Source organism: Carcharodon carcharias, chromosome 3 (assembly GCF_017639515.1).
Source record: "Carcharodon carcharias isolate sCarCar2 chromosome 3, sCarCar2.pri, whole genome shotgun sequence".
Lineage (NCBI taxonomy): Eukaryota > Metazoa > Chordata > Chondrichthyes > Lamniformes > Lamnidae > Carcharodon > Carcharodon carcharias.
In genome coordinates this window covers 53,934,527-53,959,396 of record NC_054469.1, presented here as the reverse complement: position 1 = coordinate 53,959,396, position 24,870 = coordinate 53,934,527, and the positions used below count along the sequence as shown (strand labels likewise).

The window sequence follows — 24,870 nt, the reverse complement described above, 5'->3', positions numbered from 1 at the left end:
ATGGGATGAGCGGCACGTAACCAACCATCGGTGTGTGGACTGGTAGGTATATATATATATGTATATATATTTATATGGACTGGTAGGTGTATGTCGATCAGGGTTGTGGATGAGAACCATATGATTGGTTAGAATATGTGTCAATCATTGTTCAGTAACGCTACGTCATGTTACATAAGGGGCGTGCCCCCCCCCTCCCGTTGTGGACGGGGGAAGTGTGGATCGTGTCGTAAATTGTGAGGTTTTGTTTGTCTGGAGGGGGGTATCGTAAATTAAGGGGCGGGGGAGATCAGTTTGGAGGCGGGTTTTGCGACGCGGGGCAGTGTGAGCGCCATGGAGGAGGACATCCTGACCACCCTGAAGATCTTAATAATCGGTGAGAGCGGCGTCGGCAAGTCCAGGTGAGGCAGCACCGAGTTCCTGCTGGCTCCGGGCGGGCAGGTCCTGGACTTTGCTTCCTGAGGCCGCACTGGATGTTTATCTCTATCTGGATGTAGGCCCCGGCCCTCCTGACGCAGCACCACAGCATCCTGTATTGGCCCATGGGTTTGAAAATGTCACCGCTTCTGTTGTTTCTCTTTGAACAACAGTAATGGCAACGGTACAGTTTTTGCAGTGCAGAGACCGGCTTATTTCGCTCACAATGCAGAGCGATGACAGTGCTCATATCTCCAAAACTCTATTAAATCCAACCCTAATAATTCTAACCCCTTAATCTTTATTTTATTCCAATCTTAAATCCCAAAATTATTCTCTAACCCTAACAGTGCTGACAATTTCTATACCTTCAAACCTGTACATTTAACTCCTTAACAACCCTCATCTTAATCTACCCAACCCTAACAGCACTAACAGCCCCTATATCTCCAAACCCCTACACTTAACTCGTGTCCAAATCTAGCTACGTAAACAGCAGCGCTAATAACCCTAACCCCTAATCCTAATCTGCCCTAATCCTAAATCCATCTGTTTCAGATGAAGTTACATTGTTTCATAGTTTGCCATTGTGAGATTTGAACCCTTGATCTTGAGGTTACAAGCCCAGTACCATAACCACTTGGCTATTTAGGCCAAACTCTAATCCTAAATCGATATTGGCGGCTGAACTGGCGAGGAGTGATGGTTACCTGATGACACTAAACTGGGGGTGGCTGTGTGGGGAGCTGCTTCAACGAATGACACTGCACTGACTTCAGGGGGTGGGGTTATCCAGTAATCAAGAGTAAAGTTTATTATAGTCTTATTTTGAACTGTCCTAGTGAACTATTTGGGTTTTTATTCCTACATTGAGCATGTGGTAGGATTACCATGCTTTGAATGTTTATAGAGATGTGCTTAAGAATTTTGATGTGGATTTTATTTGTTTAATTGTTGCCTTTCAGGTCACTGAATTGTAATTTAATGCAGATGCTTCACCCCATTGATGTACAATCACAAAAACTATTGTACTGATAATTAAATCTCTTATATGATATATAAAATAAAAAAAGAAAATGCTGGCAAAATTCAGGTCTGGAACCATCTGTGGAGAGAGAAAGAATGTTAACGTTTCGAGTACTTATGACTCTGAGTCTGAAGAGTCATACGAACTCGAAATGTTAAATGTTAACTCTGTTTCTCTGTCCACAGATGCTGCCAGACCTGCTGAGTTTTACCATCGTTTTGTTTTTATTTCAGATTTCCAGCATCCACAGTTTTTACCTTTCATTCTGCAGAGCACAAACAATAACAGACCTGGCATTTCAAATATGCAGTTGAAAGAAAAAAACATTTTATTTGTAAGGATATTTTACACTCTTTGCCTGTCAATTCGGATGTTTAATTCCTCAATTGGAATCACTTGAGCCATAAAGGCCCCATTTTATAGAGGCACAAACAATAACTGCCAAATGATAATCAAGGGCATCTCCTCATGTCCTTTGCATATGTTTGTGTTGCTGCCTGCTCATGTCAGGTGATAATTTCTCTTTACACAAAAAGTTACTGTGTACCAATTCTTTTGAGCTGTTGAACGTATATTCTATCGCAGAACATAATTTTGTACATCCCTAATTTTGGTCTGGTGCTGTTTGCTGCTTACACTAGCTAACTTGAAGATTTTGCCAATCACATGGATCTACTGCTATTTTTGGACTTAGTGACTTGTGAAGTAACATTATGGAAGAAGAAAATAAAATTTTCTAAATGCAGTTTTTAGTTTAAAGATCCCATTATATAAAAAAAATCTGAAGTGTGCATTGGTCCACTGGAGAATGAAACTGTGGAATTGATAATGGAAACGATGAAATGAACAAGTATTTTGTATCTGTTTTCATAGTAGAAGCCACAAATAAATCTCAAGATTAATAGAAAAGCAGGGGGCAAAAGGGAGCAATCACGACCACTGGAGAAAACGTACTAGGAAAACTAATGGGACTAAAAACTAACAGGTCCCCTGGACAGATGGCCTGCATCCTAGGGTCTTAAAATAATTAGTTGCAGAGATAATGGATGCATTGGTTGTAATCTTCCAAAATTCCCTGGATTCCAGAAAGGTCCTAGCAGGCTGGAAAATCACAAATGTAACACCACTATTGAAGAAAGGAGGGAGAAAGAAAGCAGGAACCTATAGGCCATTTAGCCTAATGGCTTAATATCTGTCATTGGGAAAATGTTAGAATCAATTATTAAGGAGGTAGTAGCAGGATATTCAGAAAATCATAATGCAATCTGGCAGAGTCAACAGTTTTATGAAGGCGAAATCATGTTTTACAAGTTTGTTAGTTCTTTGAGATGTAACATGCAGGGTGGATAAAGGGGAGCCAAAAGGCATTCAGTAAGGTGCCACATAAAAGATTACTGCACAAGATAGCTCATGGTGTTGGGGTTTAAAGATTAGCATAGGTAGAGAATTAGCTAACAAACACGAAACAAAGTTGGGATAAATTGATTATTTTCAGGTTGGCAAACTGTAATGGAGTGCTCCAGGGATCAGTGCTGGGCCCTCAACTGTTTACAATCTATATTAATGATTTAGCTGAAGGGACAGACTGTTTTCTAGCCAAATTTGCTGCTGATTATATAGGTAGAAAAGCAAGTTGTGAGGAGGATACAAAGAGTCTGCAAAGGGATATGGATTAAATGAGTAGGCAAGCATTTGGCAGATGGAGTATACTGTGGGAGAATGTGAGGTTATCGACTTTGGCAGAAAGAATAAACGGTAGAATATTATTTAAATAGACTGCAGCATGCTACAGTGCAGAGGAATTGGAGTATCCTTATACGTGAATCACAAAAAGTTAGCAGGCAGACAGCAAGTAATTAGGAAGGCAAATTGAATGCTGGCCTCTACTGCAGAGGAGATGGAGTATGAAAGTAAGGAAGTCTTGCTACAGCTGTACAGCATATTGGTGAGAATGCACCTAGAATACTGTGTGCAGTTTTGGTCTCCTTACTTAAGATTGGATATACTTCCATTAGTAGCATTTCAGAGAAGGTTCATTAGATGGATTCCTGGGATGAAGGGGTTATTTTATGAAGAAAGTTTGAACAGGTTGGGCCTTTGTTTATTGGAGTTTAAAAGAATGAGAGATGAGTTTATTGAAACATAAGATTCTGAGGGGGCTTGACCGGGTAGATCTTGACAGAATGTTTCCGCTCATGGGGGAAGCTAGAACTAGGAGGTACTGTTTAAAAGTAGGCCTCTCATTTAAGACTGGGATTAGGGGAATGTTTTTCACTTCAACATTTAGCCTTTAGAATTCTCTTCCCTAGTGAGCAATGGGGCTGAGTCATCAAATATATTCAAGGCTGAGTTAGACAGATTTTTGATCTACAAGGGAGTTGAGAGTTATGGGGGACAGGTAGGAACGTGGATTTAAGGCCACAATCGGATCAACCATGATCTTATTGAATGGCAGAACAGGCTCGATTTGCCAAATGGCCTATTCCACCTCTTTCTTAGGATATTATTGATAATGTGTCATGCTAGGGTTGCAAAACTAGGGTCAAGGGAGGCAGTGGTGAAATGGAGTTGGATTTTTTTTTAGTGGATGTTTTTGTTCCACATATATTAAAGGTTTAATGCAACAATAACACAAATGAATGAAAATGGCCACAAAAGATAAATAATTGCCCTCGGTCTGTATGAAAGTCAGATCAAAGAATGCCCTCCAAAAATGTCTCTTAGGGCCTGAAATGCTGAGATCTAAAATATTAGGAATTAACCATTGGAAAGTTGTTGCCACAGAAGAGCTCATTTGCTCTCCCAGGGAATCAGTTGTTGGTATTTTCCATCTCTGCTGCTCCAACATCGATATGTGCACATGTAAGGATCATTTACACAGGCCTGAGGGATGATCCTGAAATAAGGCATTGAATTAACTCCACCTGGAATAGTGTGGTCACTGTATTACAGAGGGCATTCTAGTTTTGGAGGATTCAACAGACACCAAGCTGGACTGCTATTAATGATTAAGCATGTATGATAGGAGGAGAGACTTAAGGAAGTTGGGAATGGCTACACTGCCGAGGGTTCAATGGTCTGTGTGATGTAGATGTCCTAACATTGCAAATTGTTGGGATGTGGTGGGGTAGGTGTAAGGAAACATGAGCCAAGTCCAGAAAAGAGAAGGTAGAAACGTTAAATGTAACAGTAATATAAAACCTTTAGAAGTTCATCAATTTGCATCAATCATTTTTATCTTCAGAATCTTGGGAGGTTGAAATTTTTCTAGTTAAATTACTTTTATTAAATTCCTTTCCAATATTTTTAATGAGGCTTGAATCTGCACTTGGGGACATAAGCTATTTAGTCTTGTGAGCCTGTTCTGCCTTTCAGTGAGATCATGGCTGATCTGTGACCTAATTCGCTGTGCCCGCATTTGCCTCATAACCCTTAAATCTTTAGTTAACAAAACAACCTGCTGCTCTGACTTAAAATTATATAGGATCAACTTCTACCACTTCCTAACTTGCTGCAAGGTCCTGCTGTAATTTTCAGACTAAGCCCCAGTCTTAGTCTTCACAATCTCCACCCTATCTGTTCCTCTTAATATCTTGAAACCTTCAATCAAATCACTTTTTAACCTTCTAAATTCCAGGGAATACAACCTGAATTTGCATAATATTGGAGTGCAGGTATCATTCTGGTAACTCTATGCTGCACTCCCTCCTATGCCAATCTGTGGCATCCAGAACTGCTAGCAGTACTCCTAGTATTTGTATAGCTGAAGCATAGCTTTTACCCTCTAGTTTTTTAGATATAAAGGCCATTAGTCTTTGGATTATTTCTTGTACATGTTCATGATATTTTAATGATCTATGTACCTGGAATCTCCAAGCCTTTATGGAGCTCCAAACTTAATTGGGTAGTTTAATACCTTTATTTATGCACGTATTTATGACTTAAGTTACAAGAACAAGTATGTGCAAAAGTCACATCATTGGTTAGGCTACCATTTGTAATACATTGTCAATCCTTTTTCAGTGCTGCTTACTAAACTGTATGTACCACCCACGTATTGTCAGATGGAAGATACCTTGTTTTACATAAGAAATAGGAACAGGAGTAAACCATAAGGCCCCTTGGGCCTGCTCCAGCATTCAACATGATAATAGCTGATCTTCTACCTCAACTCCACTCTCCTGTTTTCTCCCCATATTCTCTGAGAAAGCAAAAAATCTGTCCATCTTGATCTTGAATATACTTAATGATGGAGTATCCACAACTCTCTGGGGTAGAGAATTCCAAAGATTGCCAACTCTTTGAGCGAAAATATTTCTCATCAATGATCATCATCTTATCCTGAGACTTTGCCCCTGTGTTCATGATTCCCCAGCTGGGGGAACAGCCTCTGTGTCTAGAATGTGAGGAGGAACAGCACCTTCTCTTCTGGTTAGGCACTTTACAGCCTTCTGGATTCAACACAGTTCAACAACTTCAAACCATTTGATCTGTCTTCCATTTTTATTTTTTTTTCTCCCCAAGTGCCAATCTGTATCTTGTTGTCATGTTTTTGCTTTCTGGCAGCACTGACCTTTGTTCTGCTATTAACACCTACTCTGCTCCAATTTTTTGTTTCTTCACTATTATTACTGCTCCTTTTGCCTTTGGTTCCATGACAGCTTTGCCATTTAATCTCCCGCACCACTCTAACCTGTCCCTAACCTCTTTTCCTTCACCTCCCCCTCCCCTCTTTTTCAACAGCATAAAACCCAGTCACATTCCTGCCTCTCTTCAGTTCTGAAGAAGATTCATATTGGACTTGAAATGTTAACTTTCTTTCTCCACAGATGCTGCCAGACCTGCAGAGTTTTCCAGCACTTTGTTTATTTCAGATGTTCAGCATTGGAGTATTTTGCTTTTATTAACCTCTGTGTCCATGCTGTGAAACCCCTTCAGAATGTTGTATATGTTTTAATGAGATCACTTCTTATTCTTTTAAACTCCAGGGAATATAGGCCCAATTTACTCAGCCTCTCATCACAGCAAAACTCTTTCGTCCTGCGAGCCAATCTAGTGAACCTGCAAATATATCCTTCCTTAAATATGGAAACCAAAACTATACAGAGTTCTCAGTTTGTTTTCACCAAAGCGCTATACAATTGTAGCAAGACTTCCTTATTCCTTATTCTTATTCTTGTACTCCAGTCTTCTTACAATAAATGTCATAACAGTACCATGATATTATTGTTTTCATTAAACTAAGAAAGAAAATCTTCATATTAAATCATAGCAATTATATTAATGAAATTACTCATTTTACTGACCATTTTTGCTGAAATGAGCTTCCAATAGTTGACCTTGCCTTTGAATCCTTTGTAAAATCTTTTGAGCTTTGTTCCATGACTTGACATTTCTCTTAATATTTTCAGTTTGCTACTACGGTTTACAGATGATACCTTTGACCCAGAGCTTGCTGCAACAATTGGTAAGTTTCTCCTGTTGGAGATTAACAATATTAGATTGTCTTTGTGAACAATATTATTGAAATCCTTGTGCTCCCAAAATGTATTTGAGCTCACGGAGAAAGCCCTTTAATGAAGTTGCCCACATAAATAAGTTTTTAGTAAAACTTCAATGAAGTTATCTTATATGAAGGTGACTGCTGCTGAGGTTTTGCCATTTTATTGTATAATTATTTCTAATTGCTTAGTGTTCCTTTGTACTGATCTAGCTGCAGTCAGTGCTGGAGAAATGGAATACCTCTCCACTTTTGGCACACTGTATTAGTTTTGTGCTTTCCCAGCTACTAAATAGGTTGAGTGCAGAATAAAGCTCCAACTATTTGCTAGACTGAGGGAAAAAAAACCCTACCACGTGCATTTCCAGAACCAGCTGTCTTTAGAACTTTGCTGGCACTGATGGAAAATATTATTCAATGTATGGTTAGTTTGGCCATGTGGACAAATGTCCACTAAAACCTGTGTCAACTTGTCAAAATTATCGTGGAATCATAAGCACAGAAGGAGACCATTCAGAACATTGTGCCTGTGCAGGCATGAGCTATTTAATTAGTCTTGCTCCCTCCCTCTTTCCCCATATCCTTGCAAATGTTTCCTTATCAAGATTTATCCAATTCCCTTTTGAAAGTTACTGTTGAATCTGCTTCCACCACCCTTTCACACACTCGATTCCAGATCATAGAAATCTGTTGTCTGTTGGTTCTTTTGCCAATTCAGCTCCTTTATTATTTGGTCAAAATCCAGAAATTTTCCTGTCTAATGCCACTGTGGAAAGACCATTGCAACAAGGAATCCTGTGCTTCAAGGAGAAGACCTACCACCATGTTAGGACAATTAACATGAGTGATATAGGGGGCATGGGCCAGCATTGCTTACATCCACAGAATGCATCAATCTTGCTAGGCTCTCTTATTGTGAATGCTGAACTTTGAAAGATAATTATGTTTTAAAATATCACCTTTTAAATGAAGGTGAAACACAACATTCTGAAGTCTTGACAAGCCCCTCAGCTCGAAGACTTGCCCATGTCATCTGATTACCATGGAGAGAGAAACTCAAACAGAAACCCATTGAAGTGTCAAGTGACACTGTTTAAAGATGTTAAAACTATCTCACAGAAAAAGGACAACTGATGTGTAAAGCGTGGAGAGACAAAAAATCTGCTGAGGAGCAGAGGGAACTGTTTTGTATTAACAACCAAACAGGATGTTTGTGAGAGTTTGCTTTCTGTTCAGAAGAAAGGAAACAGAACAGACAGCTCTTGAAGGTTCAAGTAACGGAGTGTCACCACGGTGTGCCATGCAGGTGGCAATCTGATAAGAAAAACTCATTTGAGTAGAGCGATTGTCAAAGGACACTGGATGTTTCAATCTGGCATGGTGGGAAGAAGTGAACCTGCTGAAGAGCTGGGAGTGATTTTTGGGACAGTTCCTTTATTGCTGTACATCTGCCAGAAACATGGCACCCACTGAAAGGGTTTTGTAAGACATGTCTTTGTTGTGAAAGTACCTTTTCATGATGAATTAGTTGCCTGTTAATTAATGTTTGATCTATAATGATTTTAGTTCGTTACAGTAAAAAGTGAAATGTTTCCCTATGGTTCTTCCCATCAGTCACAGGGAAATCCATCTCTTTTTAAAAGTTATCTCTCTTTATGGGGATCCTAACACTCTTTGTAAATTCCTAATCATTGCTTAAAATTACCTCCATGCCCTTGTGTCAGCAAACTTCAACAATGTCCTCTAGGTTTTATGTTTCATATCTCATCCATCTCTTTTGAATCTGATCTTTAGCGTATTATCCTACTGCCTGACTGTTTTTTCCTCTACCATCAAATTCCTGCACTCTAGTTCAGTTTTTAAATACTTCTTGTTACATCTCTCACCATCTTCAAAACCTACCATTATATCTCCACTCACCCTCTCCCATCTGCTCCCAACTTTCACTTGGCATGCATTTTCCACCCTTCCCCCTCCATTCTGTCAAGCTCATGTTGTGAAACACTTTTAAATGCATGTTACTACAGCATAGAGTCGCATCACTCCTGCTTTGAAAATGAGTTATTGAATTGCCTTGAAACTAACAGTACAGCCGCACACTAAGACTGGTAAATGAAGCAACAAACCTCAAGCACAACTGATCCCGTGCCAACCCCATCCTTTCATGGCTGGAACTTTGACCCACACTGAAGGAATTAATTTCTCTCTGGCTTCAGGAGTCATAAGTGAAAAAAGTCTGCAATCTCATCCCACTTCAGAGTATGCGTGAGTCCATAGTACTTGTGGTTTATTTTTGAATAACACTGTCAATCTCATTCAGACAATAAAGATTGCTGATAGGGTAAGCAAAAAAATTACAGCAGTACAATTTGGATGCTATTCTAATTTTGTGGTTCAAGTGCTTTGTTAAGTAGAGTCTTTTTTTAAACAGCCCAATTTAGATAAAGATTTAATGTTGAAAAATTCCATGATGTTCCATTTTCAGCTTCTGGCTTCCCAGATGTCTCGAGCACAGCAAAATAGCAATATGTTTCCAAATAAGCTTCATGTCCGGAGCACTGGTCCATCAGATCATTCTGGCCTGATAATTCTATGTAGTACCTACCTTTCATTTGAGCTAATCCTCCCCCTGCCGGAAACTGGGCCAACTCTCGCTTGAAGAAATTCAGTGCATTGGGGCCCGCGACAGCCTGCTCCAGAGGTCCACTATTCTGTGCGAAAAGATCCATCTCCTGGCATCTCGAACTGTGCCAACTGTTGCAAGGACATTGGCATCTACAATGAAGCACAGGCGGTCAGATTCAGTGATAGTAACAGCCAATACCTGGCTGCACTGCTTTGCAGATATGCTATAGTGCTCGTGAGAATGCTGCTATGGAAAAACAGAAGACAACCAATACCACCACTTCAGCAGCTGTCAAACAAGGGCTGCTGCGTCACCAAACTTTTGGCTGCACTTTGGCTTTCCTCTGTTTATTTTTTCCTGTTGCATCTTGGCCCCTTCTGCTATGACAAAGATTGCTCATGGGGTGAGCTACTTTTTTCATTGTTCCAAAACTTTTCATAGTTTGTTCCATTAATTTGAAATTCTTATTTAATTGTTCCTATCTCTAAACTTCAAGCACAATTTTTGCTCCCATTACTAGTATCCATTTGGCACTTATTATCATAGGCCTAGGGTGCAGATTTAACAAAATGGTCTCAGGAAATTGGGTGCAGGTAGCGCATTCTTTTATATCTACTTCCAATCATTTGGATGTAAACTGCTTCAACCTGAAAAATGTAGGCTGCAGGTACTTATTCCATATTGAGAAATGTGAGACAACTAAACTCTAAATGTGAGAGTACATGAAAGCAGAGAAATTATAAGTGATTTATTTGTGGAAGTGGATAATTAAAATAATTTACAAAATGCACAAGAGAATTTTCTCAGCAACTTCTTCCTAAATATCTATATTGGGAAGACAGAAGCCAACGTCTTCGATCCCTGCTGCAAATTCCATTCCCTAGCCACTAACTTCACCCCTTTCCCTGCCTGTTTCATCTCTGTAATATCATCAGACCCCAATCCTCCCTTGGCTCAACTGCTAAGGCCCCCATCCACCCCTTTGTTACTTCTAGACTTGATTATTCCAGTGCTACTGCCCGTGTCCAAACCAGGTTTTATTTACCTATCATCCATATGCTTGCTAACCTGCAGTGGCTCCCAGTTGAGCAATTCCTCAACTTTGAAATTTTCTCCCTTATTTTAATTCGCTTCATGCCTCGCTTCTCCCTATCCTGTAACTCCCTCCAGACCTACAACCCTCAGATCTTTGCCTCAAATTCTGGGCTCTTGTGCATCCTCAATTTTAATAATTCCAACATTGGTGTCATGCCTTCAGCTGCTGAGACTGTAGCCTCTGGAATTCTCTCCCTAAATTTCTCAGCCTTTCTACCACTTTCTCCTTTACTCGTTTAAGACACTCCTCAACCTAAACTCTGGAAATTTACTTAACCAATGGAAATTTGTAGGACTATGGGGAAGGAGTAGGGGAATGGTACTAATTGGTATCTCTTTCGGGCAATTATGATGGTCTGAATGGCCTCCTGAGCTGTAAGCTGCCAGGATTCTATTCAGTTCAGTTTGTTCAGTATTTTTATATGCTTGGGCTGGAAAGATGGGAAAATAATTCAGAAGAGACGGTGATTGATCATGAATCCAATTGGCCATCTAAATTGGGCGGTTGTTTCAGAATTCCTCCTGAAGGTTTGCAGATTAAGAATTTATACACATATGTTTTTTCTTTGCAGGTGTTGATTTTAAAGTGAAAACGATTGCAGTTGATGGAAATAAAGCAAAACTTGCAATATGGGTGAGTAAAAGAATTGAATAAGAGATGTCTTCTGATTGCACAGTTTGAATACAGATTGACATCTAAAGGAGGAATCATAGGGCTGGATAAAATGATGCTATTGAATTTGTATGAACTTGTGTATGAAGGCATGACTGCGAATTCGTCATTAATACCCACAGTATGCCCTATGAATGCCAGAACTCCTGGTTTCAGGAGTTAACTCAGTAAATATACTAGGTAACTTTTTTTCCTTCATTCAGGCTGCTCGATCCTTTAACAACCCTTTTGATGTTCAATCATGACTTCTGTAGTCTCTTTTTATAATGGTCCTATTTCGTTCATTTTTATATACTTTGTATGGATCAAACTTTGATCCGTGGCTCCATCTGCCCCCTCGCAATGATGTAAGAGGTAAAATGACACTATTTCAAGGAGAATTGGGGGGTTATTCGTGGTGCCCAGACTACTATGTAACCTTCAATCAGGATTACACAAAAAGATTATCTGGCCATTGTCACGTTGCTGTTTGAAAGAGTTTGCTGTGCACAAGTTGACTGCCACAAGTCTGTCTTTCTTTAAGTTCTGGTTAACTTCCTATGAGGAAATTGACCTCAGCTCTGTTCAGTTCTGGCTGGCCCGTTAGTATAGCTGAGTTCCATCCTGGGACTGGTCTCAATGCAGTAACCTGAATGCTTCCCCCCTATTGTGTCTCCAGACACCTTTCATTTGCTTCTCCAATCTGGTTGTTCCTGTATTAACTATTGTGTGGTGTCATTAGTAATCCCGAGATTACTAACATTGAGATCCTGTTTTTTGGTCTTTGCCCTAACCCTGGAATTGCTTTTACAGGAGCCTGAATTCTGTTTTGCCCTACACCATTGAATCTGACATGGCTTTCACCTGGTTTCCTCTCTCTCTTGCCCTCTACACTTTTACTTTCACTTACATCCCTTATCTTCATACATCTGAGGCAACATGCTCTTTTGGATTTATGTTGGCAGTTACAGAAGTACTCCCTTTGCTATTATATGTCTCACTTCCATTTTATTCCTCTACTGTCTTTCACTGGCCAATTTTCCGTGGAGCCAGGAATTTGCTTTGATCTAAATATGAAACAATTGTTTTATATACTGTTAAGCTTATTTGTCAAAATTTTACATAGTATTTACAGCACATAAATAGGCCACTTGGCCCAACAGGCATTCGTTGGTGTTTATGCGCCACCCTCACCCCCCTTCATCTAACCCATATCAACATATCCTTTTATTCATTTTCCTTTGTTTATCTAACTTTCCTAAATTGTAACATAATAAAAGCTGAATACTGTGGATGCTGCAAATCTGAAATAAAAATAGGAAGTGCTGGAAAAACTCAGCAGATCTGGCAGGATCTGTGGAGAGAGAAACGAGAGTTAATGTTTTGAGTCCAATTTGACTCTTTGGAGTTTTTCCAACAATTTCTGTTTTTCTATCCCTTAAATACAACTATGGCAAGCGCCTCAACTACTCCATGTGGCAGAGACTTCCACATTCTAACCACTCAAGGTGAAGAAGTTTCTCCTTAATCACCAGTAAATCCAGTAGTGATTTATCTTACATTAATGGCCCCTAGTTCTTGTCTCCCCACAAGTGGAATCATCATCTCTACACCTAAGCTGTCAAACCCTTTCATAGTCTTAAAAATCTTCTACCAAGACATCCCTCAGTCTTCTACTTTCAAGAGAAAGGAGCTCCAGCCTGTTGAAACTTTCCCAATAGGTATAATCTCTTAGTTTTAGCATCATTCTAGTAAATACTATTTGCACCTTTACCACTGTTTCCATATAATTTTTATAATGTGGAGACCAGAACTGTTCACATGTATGGTTTAACCAAGGTTTCTATACAAGTTTAATGTAACTTCTTTGCTTTTCAGTTCTATGCCTCTGAAATGAACCCGAGCCCTTTGCTTTCTTAATGACTTGATTCACCTGCATCACTTTTTGGTGTAACTGGACCCCTCGGATTCTTCTGTTCCGCAAACCCATTTAAGCACTTGGGGAATTAAGCCATTATGGTATTCAGCATTCCCTTACTTCTGCTTTTGTTTCAATGGATGATCTGTTTTTAATATTTAAACCCCCTATTTTGTATGTACCTGTTGGGTGACCACCTGTTGGACCATATATTTCCAAAGCCCTTCTCCCAATTATGTGAGGCAGTGTCTTCTGAAATTTGTCATATTTAGTAACTTGTCCGGTCACTTGTAAACTTTAATGGAGAGCAGTCCAAACAATTGTGATGTACTCTTGAGGGCCATGCTAAACTTTAGACAAAACAAAATCAAGCCGCTGCACCAGCTGTTTATTGGTGCCGAAACCACACTCAAGTGCACTCAAAATATATAAAACTTAAAATGTGTTTCGGCCCATTACCCTTAACTTAATTTCGGTGCCTTGTGCAAGTGCTTTCAACTCCATGCTTGAAAGAAAACGATTGCCCAGTAATTTGAATTAAAGAAAGCATTTATGAATATTTTCAATTCAAATTAATTACAGTTGTGTGCTAGTCACTGACTAAGACAAGTGTAAGAATTTGAAAATAACTGTAATAGACTGTAGGAGAGAGGCACTCTGATGGATATGCAGAGTAAGGATTGCACAGACACAGGGCAGAATTTTGTGTTCTGCTGCGTGGTGAGGATGGGCGGTGGGGACCGTGCCACCTTCCTCCCTCTACCCCAATCAAGACCATGGCAAGAAGGTCCCTGATTGCCCCCCCCCCCCCGGCTTCCAGTTGAGGCCCTTGAGGCAATTAATGCCCACAAGGGCTCCAAGCCGTCACCTCTGGTATTAATTAATTCAGCAGCGGGTGGGCTGTTCACCATGCAGGGAGCAATGCAAGCAAACCTTGGTGGTTCTGGGGGCAGCGGATGTTCTTTGTTCAAAGGTACAGTGCCTAATCGAGGGACCTGGCATCAGGAAGGGGGTGAGAGAGCCCCCCCACCCCCCCACTCTTACTGTCGACACCTCCCTTCACCATCTTGGCAACTCCCACTTTTCTGACCATCACTCATCTGTGCCTGGGTCCCCTCTCAATTCGAAGGATTGGGCAGATGTGGTACTAGCAGCAGCCACAGCTTCCCCAGTGTTTAGAGGGGCTGCCTGCATTGCTTGGCGGGTGGGACTTCTGCCCCTGGGGTCCTTGATCTTAGGGAAGGCCCACTGCTGGCTTGTCAAGTGCCTGAGTGGCACAAGGTGCGGTGAATCTTCCCAAAAAGAGGCAAAATGGGGGTTTAATCAACTCTCAAGCTGGCAGCAGAGACCCCCGTCACTGCCACAAGATTCCGCCCATAATGACTAACCAGAAATAACTTCCAATTAAGAAAACATATGGACTGCAACGGTTCAAGAAAGCAGCTCACTGCAACCTTCTCAAGGGCAATTAGGGATGGCCAGTGATGCCCACATCCCATAAATGAACAAAAGAAAATGTTGCTACACTGCATACCGTAAATGCTACAATTGCCTGAATTTTTGCGGCCCATTACCCTTAACTTAATTTCGGTGCCTTGTGCAAGTGCTTTCAACTCCATGCTTGAAAGAAAACGATTGCCCAGTAATTTGAATTAAAGAAAGCATTTATGAATATTCTCAATTCAAATTAATTACAGTTGTGTGCTTTGCACACAAAGACCTAGTGATTTCTGTGGAAATGGGCATTTCCACTTTTTCCCCATAGCAGTTTGAATCTGGCACCAAATCTTGGTGTGCAGCAGCAGTGATGTCAGCAGGTAGGCAGCCAATCAAATTTGAAGCATTCACACAAAGCAAGCCAGGAAACTAAAAGCACTTAAAATCTTCAATTTTTCTTTTAATTTTAAGATAGAAAAATAAATGTGACTTAAAGTTTTCTTTTTTGAAGGTGTGTGGAATTTTTAATCATGGTTTGACATTCCATAAATATAAAATCAGCTTTTCAGGGCCAGTAATTATAAAGTTGGTTTGCCGTTTAAAAATCCAGTTACGCTTCAATCAACTTACTAACTTTTTCCAGGGTTTTTCAGAACTATACTAATAAAGTTAGAGTTGAAGCTCTCGTTGATTCAAGATTGTACGGAAGATAGCAGTGTTTGTTAGTCTCTACACCACCCCCCATGGAGGAGCGTAGACTTGCTGATAGCAACTTCAGGATTTGTTTGAGCAACCATCTAAACTGCAGGGACTTGAATTTTCTGACTGTTGTGTCTCTGATCCTTCAGCATTCTTCCAACGCTAATTCTTTAGTGTGTGTCTGCCATTTTCTTTTACAACATTCTTCACATTCCTAACAAATAATTAGAATTAGAATTAATCATTAGGAATGAACCTGGGGATTACCTACATGAAAACTGCATTTAACATGATTATAAAAGGGGAGATCCTGACTGACCAACCTTCTTGAATTTGATGGTGCCCCTATTGCTACGCCACTTAAGGTCAAATATTACTAGTCCTGCTATTTTGGATCACCACTTACAAGTACCTCAGCCAGTTCAGGAGCAAATACTTACCATAAACCATGGGAAATATTTCTGGATCTGGGGCTTTCCCTGTCTGCTTTAAGTCCAGTAAAAAAGGAGTATTCTTTCAAATTACTTAAAAATAATAATTTATGACTATTGCAACACCTGATATAGATTAACCTAGATCAAAATTGAATTACTAAAATTCCAGAGAGATTGCCTTGGATTCAGTAGTAGCTTGATCATCCTAACAGTGCATCAGGGAAAGTAGCCCAACTAGGATTTTTTTACATAATACATGTGCCAGAAAGTATTTGCCTTGTCTATGTGCTCGTAATAATTAATATTGTGAACTGATTGGATACCCTGTATGGTAAGGAGAGCATCCACTTCATCTGAGTCTGTAATTCAGTAATATGAACTCTTGATGACTCCAGCTGTTTTAGTCTTTTCCTCCAGAGTTTTTTAGGAGGCCAAGGCTTTCAATTTCTTTCTGGAGATGTAATATTGCCTCTAATAACTATCTTGGCTACATCTCATAGGAGAGTTGGCTAAAGTCCCTTCTTGTGGTTATTCTCCAAGAACATGGCAATTTGATTTGTAACGTGAAACAAGAATCTGGTCATCCAACAGGGAGCTGTTGAAGCATGACTTAAGCTCTCTGGCAGAACACCTATAGAAAGGGTAAAGGGCACAGTATTCTGATCAGACAATTGACCCAGTTTCACATCTTGGATTACGACAATCTGGGAAAAGTGGATGGACTGGGAGTGGGAGTGGTTGATTCGGAAGCACGGGTAAGGACTGACTCAAAAATAAAGATTGTCAGATTATACATATAAGTACAAAGCTTGCATCTGGCCAGCTATGTTAAAGGTCTTGTGCCTTTTGCAAAGGGCACATTATACTGATTAGTAAATTATCTACTGAAAGATTGAAGTTGTAATTAAAATCTCTTGCAGGTACAGGGGCTAATGCCAGAAAGGAAAAAAAATCTCTGCTAAAAGTTTAATGTTTGAGCATAAGTACTAGCTGCATGATTGATTGTTTAGTTTTTCTGGGCAGATTGCATAAGCCTTTTTCAGGCAATGCCCTCCCAGGGGAATTACCCCTTATGAACTATAAGTGGTAACTCTACATGTATTTAAAATTGATAAATAATAGCATAGGCAAGATTTAAAATAACCCATCAGTTGCTATTAGAAACTGAAGTTAACTGCAGACACTTAATGGTTTTGCCCAGTTTGAAATATTTCTGGAGCATTTGGAATTGTGATTAAATGTTGGCAATGTATGGAGATTTTGAAAATTAACTTTTATTAGTAGTAGGAATGTCAATAACAGCAACTTGCTACTTTTCATGGAGACAATGCCACTTTCTTTAGAACTTATTCACAAAAGCGGGCACAATCCCCAGCTCCATGGATCTGTATCGGATATTGGTTGCACCTCTTCCAACTTGCTCACTGGATTTAAGCTCGCCAGAAAATTGTGGTGTAAATTCAGGGAGCACGATGGTTTAACATATGGCACTCATTGCCAATATCACCATTGCCATGGATTCTGGGTCCTTGTTTTCAACACTTGCATGGATATGCCTAAATCTGTTCTGAGATTTTGATAAAAAGAGGTGTTTTCAATTTCATTGATCAACAGAAGTTAGGATGCCATTGTTTGACATGACACTATTAATTTTTCCTCTCTGAAGAAATATTTTGCCTGTGCGTACAACATGGAAAAAATCATCATTCCAAAGATTTATTTTGTTGGATATAACTATCACTAAATGTGTAGCTGAATGCATGATTGGTTTTCCTCTTTTTATGCCAATTTTCCCCTTCCCTTATGTTCTCTGAAGGTATTGACTATTTAACATATCGTTCCACTAATACCTCACCCTTAAGCCAGGTTCAACGTAGTTCAGTCGTGAACTTTACATGTTAAACTGTAGAATTTTAATGCTCAATGTGGTCTGTTATGAAGCCTGAAATCACTTCTGTATGTAAACTTGAAATTCTAAGCTTAATCAACCGAAACAGCAATTTTCTATAATTCATGAAGTCTTTTTGGCACAAATTGTAACTTTTTCTTGTCTTGAACTTTTGCTGATGTCTTTATTGAGTTAGACAAGCCCATACAAAATCATTTGTGTTCAGCAGTAAAAATTCACATCTGTAAATGCTGTATGCCATGAATGCAAAAAAAAAAGGTGGTTGTTGATCTATCTGCTGCAAAATATATTCTTGAAATAGCAAGATGTGGAAATCATTTATACCATTACGGTACAGTTCAGGTTGAGTGTACATAGCATGAATAGTAATATTTCATTATCTAACATCAATAACTGCTCAGCTGAGTATTGAAATTAAAAGCCTCTCAAATTGTCATGCATAATTTTATGTTGGACTCTTTAATGGCATCTAAAGAGCTGCATCAGTTATGGTAATAAATAATAGGCAGGATTTTTTTGTTTGGCGGGTGTCCGCAATCAATTGGTCTGGGAGCGGCCGTTGACTGCAGTTGGGCCCCAATCATGATTTCATGCTGGCTGGCCAATTAACAGCCAGCCATTGTGAAAGGCGTGCTGAAATGCTCAGCACTGCTGGGGTGGGAGTGTGAGGAGGGCAAGCGCTAAAGTTGGTGTGGGGGACCGCGGAATGAAAGCTCCATGAAGACAGAGAGCTGCCTCAGGGAGCTGAAGAATCCAAAAGCAATAAAAAAAATGTTTTAAAATGCTGGAAAAAAAAAACGTCCGCATCTCAGAATCAGTCCCCTTATTTTTTTTTATTCATTCACAGGATGTGGGCTTCGCTGGCTGGGCCAGCGTTTATTGCCCTTCACCAGTTGCCTTTTGAGAAGGTGGCGGTGAGCTTCTGCACATATGGATGATGAATTCTGTCCAAACATTTTTATTTTTTTTCTCATTAATACCGGAAACCTCATCCCTCCCTTGGATGAGGCTTCTTCAAAAAGGCAAATGCCGCCTGGATGATTCGCCCACCCGCCAACTGTAACGTTGGACGGGCAACGAAAAATCTCCATCATTTACAGTATTAATGGCCTTAATAGGCCTCTTAATTGTCGGCTGGCGTTCCCGCCAACCGAAATATCACGGAAGTGCGCGATGACATCAGGCCGCTTGCCTGACGTCATCACACATTATTTCATGCTCAAGTGGGTCGGGTGCACGCTTGCACGCCAAGCGAAAAATTGTGCCCGTTGACTCTGAAAACTAGTTATTTCAGTGTTTTACAATATTGCGAATTATTTCTGTGGCTTCACATTGCAGCATCTGAAATGTATTTTTAAAAAAAAAGTCTTGGGGTGAATAAGCAATTCTAGACACTGTCTGATATAAAAGCCGTTGAATAAAAATTGATAAGTGGAAGTAATTTTTGAAATTTAATGTGTCCGAGTTATAATTTTTTAAACTCAGTTATAAAGATTAAACATTATATGTATGTGTGATATTTAAATATTGAACAAGCTTAATATCTGGCAGGATATTGGAACTTAACATGAACAGGAAAAAACAATTACACTGAAATGATGTTCTGTTTGTTTTTGACAGCTTGATTAGAATTTGCTTTTAATTATGAACGTCATGTAATAAAATTATCATGTCAGGAAGTTACTCCAAGCTGGATGTTGACTTTGCTCATGAGTTCTGTTGCTTACATCTCCTGAATCTTAATGTTTTCCTTGTCCAGTTTCTTGTTTTTGTTCATGCTTTAAAACTTGGATCGCGTTTCTGTCATGTATGGACCCCCCCACACAATCTAACCTTGGTGTTCTAAGGCCTGTTGCTGCCATTCTGTGCCTTATTGGCGATTGCAAGGATGATAATACTTCATGATGGCTAATAATTCTGTTTATTGAGTGACAGTTTAATTGATCTTGTGCTTCATCTTGGTATTTGATTTTGGTAGATATTGATGCACCTCTGGTGCCTATTTTACCTGCTCTTGGCCTTTTCCATCTCTTGCTTGGAGCACATCGCCAAAGTTGGCAAAATCAACAACCATGGCAAGGTAATAATACAAAACAGAATATATTAAAAAACTTTTGGATTTGGCTACTGCATGTGAAAGAACAGGGAGCTCTGCAGCAATTCCTGGTCCTCCTCTTGTTCTAAAAATAATACGTGTGAAGGAGTATGCAGTCAGTGTAGTACTTCTTTTGAAGCCAGTCACTGTTGCAATGTAGGAAAACGCAGCAGCCAATTTACACAAGGTCCATCAAACAGCAGTGTGACAGTGACCAGAAAATCAGATGTTTTTCAAGTGATATTATTATATTCAGAATCACAGGGATTTGAGGGATAAATGTTGAGGAACACTGGGAGAACACCCCTGCCCTTCTTTAAATAGCACAATGGAATCTCTTATATCCATCTGAGAGGGAAGACTGAGCTTCTGTTTAACATCTCATTCAAATAGTGTAGCACACTCAGTACTGCACTGAGATATCAGACTACAGTAATTTATGCGAGCAAGTTATTCAAACAAAAGTGTGTGGCTTTGTTTTTACAGAGAGGTAAAGTTCAAAAAGACTTTGTCAGGCCATGGTTGTTTACGGTTTTTGATGCCCAATTATAGGAAGGATACCACAAAAAAAAATGGGTAGGTCTGAGCCAAAGATGATACAGAAGGGGACTTGTATCTGTGCAGAGAGTTTCTTTTGTTTTCTATACAGCTGATGAGATTAAGTGGGTAACCGTTCCAGTGTTTCCAACATTATGAATGGTTCTGATTAGGATTTGAAGGTTGAAGCAAAATAAATAATTTAAAATCAATAGTTGCTTGCTCACTGATGTTTGATTTGGGATTCATCCATGAGCTAAATTCCAGAGACGAAGGAAGAGAAGTCTGTCTTTGGCATCAAGACATTTAACCAAGTGTGGCATCAAGGAGCCCTAGTAAAACTGAAGTCAATGAGGATCTGGGAAAGACTCAAGTGGCTGGAATCTTACCCAGCACACAGGAAGATGGTTGCTGAAGGCCAATCATTTCAATCCCCAGACCACGCTACAGGAGTGCCTCAAGGCAGTGTCCTAGGCCCAACCATCTTCAGCTGCTTCCTCTGTGACCTTCCCTCCATCATAAGGTCAGAAGTGGAGTGGTTCACTGACGATTGCAGTTTAACCTAATTTGTAATTCATCAGATAATGAAGCAGTTCATGCCCATATACTGTAAGATTTGGACAATGTCCAGACTTGGACTGAAAAGTGAAATGTAACATTTATGCCACCAGACAATGATGTCCAAAAAGGGAGACTTGGACACTTCTTGACATTCAATATCAGTACCAATTGCTAAGTCTCCCACCTTCAACATCCTGGGGAGTCACTATTGACCAGAAATTCAACTGGACCAACTACATAAATGCTATAGCTATTAAATTGGGTCAGGGACTAAATATTCTGCAATAATTTGGCTCATCACCTGACCCTCCAAAACCTCTGTCCACCTACAAGGTGCAAATCAGGAGTGTGATAGTACATTCTCCACTTCTCTGGATGGGCAGCTGAAACAAAGTTCAAAGAGTTCATCATCCAGGTCAAAGCAGGTCACTTAATAGGCACCCGGTCCATTAGCTTAAATATCCACACTGTCCACCAATGGCTGTGGTTGTGGCATCTGCAGGATGCACCGTAGCCAAGGCATCTCCACCGGCACCTCCTGAACCTAGGACCAACATCACCTAGAAGGACAAGGCAAAAGGTGCATGAGAATCAGTGTGCTTGCACACAAGCAGGGGAGAAACCTCATCCTGAGTGAGACACAGCCAGAGTGAGTGTGGGTTTTGGCAATTTGGTGAACAGTGGGAAATTGGTGCAGAGGGGAAGAGGTGCTCTTTGCATATTTTCTTTGCTATCCAACCTCTTAAATCTTCAGAGAATGGTCTTACCCTGCTGCAGCAATAGAGGCTACAAGGGAGAGAAATGACTGGTAAGTAGTAGGTAAGGTAGGGTAAGTATTTGCTACTTTTATGGCTTATATTTTAAGGTCTTTTGTGGTTTATAGTTTGTATGTTCTGTAGTAATGAGGATTAGGAAAGAAGGGCCCCAGAGTAATTGATTTAAAAGGTTTAATTTAAAGGGATAAGTCATGGCAGGAGAGCTCAAAGCCATGGTGTGCTGCTCGTGCTCCATGTGGGAAGCCGGGAACATTTCCAGTGCCCAGGACCAGCATGTGTGCAGGAAGTGTGTCCAGCTGCAGCTCCTGGAAGCTCGGGTTTCAGAGCTGGAGTGGCAGCTGGGGACACAGGAGCATTCGTGAGTCTGAGAGCATTGTGGATAGCACGTTTAGAGAGGTGGTCACACTGCAGCTGAAGGGACTTGAGAAAGGAAGGGAATGGGTGACTACCAAGCAGTCCCAGAGAAACAGGCAGGTAGTTCATGAGTCCCCTGGGGTCCTGCTCGCAAATTGGTATTCCATTTTGGAGGTTGATGAGGGCGCTGGTTCCTCCAGGGATTGCAGACAGAGCCAAGCTTCTGGCACCACAAGCAGCCTGTCTGTACAGAAGGGGAGGAAGAGCAATAGTAATAGGTGATTCTATAGTCATGGGAATAGATAGGCGCTACTGTGGCCATCGATGTGACTCCAGGATGGTGTGTTGCCTCCCTGGTGCCAGGGTCCGGGATGTCACTGAACAACTGCAGGGCATCCTGAAGGGGGAAGGTGATAAGGCAGAGGTCATGGTATATATTGGTACCAATGACATAGGTAGAAAGAGGGATGAGGTCTTGCATTAAGAATTCAGGGAGTTAGGCAGTAGACTGAAAAGCAGCACCTTTCAGGTTGTAATCTCTGGATTACTCCCAGTGCTACATTCTAGCGAGCACAGAAATAGGAGAATAGCGCAGATGAATATGTGGCTTAAGATTTGGTGCAGGAGGGAAGGTTTTAGAATCCTGGATCACTGGGACCATTTCTGGGGAAGATGGGACCTGTACAAGTGAGGCAATCTACATCTGAACCAGAGCGGGACTAACCTTCTTGCCGGCAGGTTTGCTAGTGGTGTTGGGAGGAATTTAAACTAATTCGGCAGGGGGAGGGGACACAATGTTAGCAGAATAGGGACACGTCATAATACAGTAAAACAATCAAGTCAGAGGGAGTACAGCTGCATTAAGTTTCAAGGGAGTAAGGCAAAGCTGGATGGCCTCTAATGCCAGGAGTATTACAGGTAAAATGGATGAGTTAAGGATGAGGATTGATATGTGGAATTGTGATATAGTAGCCATCGCCGAGACGTGGTTGAGGGAGGGGCAGGATTGGCAGCTCAACATTCCGGGATATAGAATCTTCAGGCGAGACAGGAGAGAGTGTAAAAGAGGAGGAGGCATTGCATTATTAGTTAAGGAGTCAGTTACTGCAGTTAAGGAGAGATGATACCTTGGAGGGGGCATTGAATGAAGCTTTGTGGGTAGAGCTTTGGAGTAAAAAAGGGGCAGCCACATTATTAGGTGATTGTTATAGACCCCCCAGATAGACAGTGGGAAATTGAGGAGCAAAAATGAGCACAGTTTGCGGAGGTGTGTAAAAACAATAACAATCGGGTAATTATATTAGGTGATTTCAACTTTCCCAACATTAATTGGGATAGACATAGTGTTAAGGGCTTGGATGGAGTGGGTTTCTTGAAATGTGTACAGGAGAACTTTTTAGGTCAATACTTAGAGGGCCCAACAAGGGACGGCACAGTGCTGGACCTAATTCTGGGGAATGAAGCCGGACAGGTGGCTGAGATGTTGGTGGGCGAGCATTTTAATGATAGCGACCACAACGTGGTACAATTTAAGCTTGTTATGGACAAAGAAATCAATAAGTTGCAAAAAAATGTTTTGGATTGGGGGAGAACAGATTTTAGTAAAATAAGGCAGGATCTGGCCAAGGTAGACAGGGAACAGCTACTTGTGGGGAAATCTACAGAAGAGCAATGGGGGGGGGGGGGCGTTCAAAAAGGAAATAGGGAGGGTACACACTCAATATGTTCCCTCTAGGGTGATGGGAAGAAGTAACAAGCCCAGAGAACCATGGATGACTAGAGATATTCAGGTTATGATGAGAAGGAAGATACAAGGGGAGCAAATCAGCGGAGGCATTAGTGGAGTACAGAAAGTGCAGGGTGGAACTTAAGAAAGCAATTAGGAGAGCAAAGAGGGGATATGAGAAAAATCTGGCTGCTGAAAGGGAAAATCCCAAGATATTCTATAAGTATATCAATGGGCAGAGGATAACCAGGGAAAGAGAAGGGACCAAGGGGGCAATCTATGGGTGGAGCCAGAGGACATCAGTAGAGTGTTGAACGAATACTTCACATCCGTCTTCACCCAAGAGAATGAGGATGAATGCATGGAACTCGGGGAGCGAGACTGTGAGGTTCTTGAGCAAATTGATATAGGGAGTGACAAGGTATTGGGGGTGTTGGCAGGCTTAAAAGTGGACAAAGCTTTCGGTCAGGATGATTTGTGTCCCAGACTGCTAAGGGAGGCAAGGAAGGACGTCGCAGGGGCTCTGACCCAAATTTTTAATTCCTCTCTGGCCACAGGGTGGTGCCAGAGGACTGGAGAACAGCTAATGTGGTTCCGCTATTTAAGCAGGGTTGTAGAGATAAACCAGGGAACTACAAACCAGTGAGTCTCACGTTAGTGGTAGGGAAACTGTTGGAGAAAATTCTGAAGGAGACAATCTATCTCCACTTGGAGAGGCAAGGTTTGATCAGGGATAGTCAACATGGCTTTGTCAGACAGAGGTCATGCCTAACAAATTTGATTGATTTTTTGAGGAGGTGACCAGGTGTGTAGATGAGGGTACTGCAGTTGATGTAGTTTATATGGATTTCAGCAAAGCCTTTGACAAGGGAGACTTATAAAGAGGGCAAATGCACATGGGATACAGGGTAATTTGATAAGGTGGATTGAAAATTGGCTTTGTTGTAGGAGGCAGGGTGATGACAGAAGGCTGCTTTACTGATTGGCTTCCAATGTCCAGTGGTGTACCACAGTGATCTGCTGGGTCCCTTATTATTCGTAATTTATATAAACAACATAGATGACTTTGTTGGGGGTAGGATTAATAAGTTTGCGGATGACACATGA

The 24,870-nt window shown here is 40.8% G+C and overlaps 1 protein-coding gene across 2 annotated transcripts in view; it reads left to right on the top strand.

Annotated features, from left to right (window-relative positions):
- The first annotated feature begins 247 nt into the window (after window positions 1–247).
- rab18a (RAB18A, member RAS oncogene family) overlaps window positions 248–24,870 on the top strand; it is a 36,524-nt gene continuing 11,901 nt past the window's right edge. For both annotated transcript variants that reach the window (XM_041184176.1, XM_041184175.1), the window contains exons 1-3: window positions 248–401; window positions 6,856–6,911; window positions 11,238–11,299. In XM_041184176.1, the coding sequence (XP_041040110.1) occupies window positions 334–401; window positions 6,856–6,911; window positions 11,238–11,299 (186 nt within the window). In that variant the 5' untranslated portion in view covers window positions 248–333. The remainder of the gene's footprint in view (window positions 402–6,855; window positions 6,912–11,237; window positions 11,300–24,870) is intronic.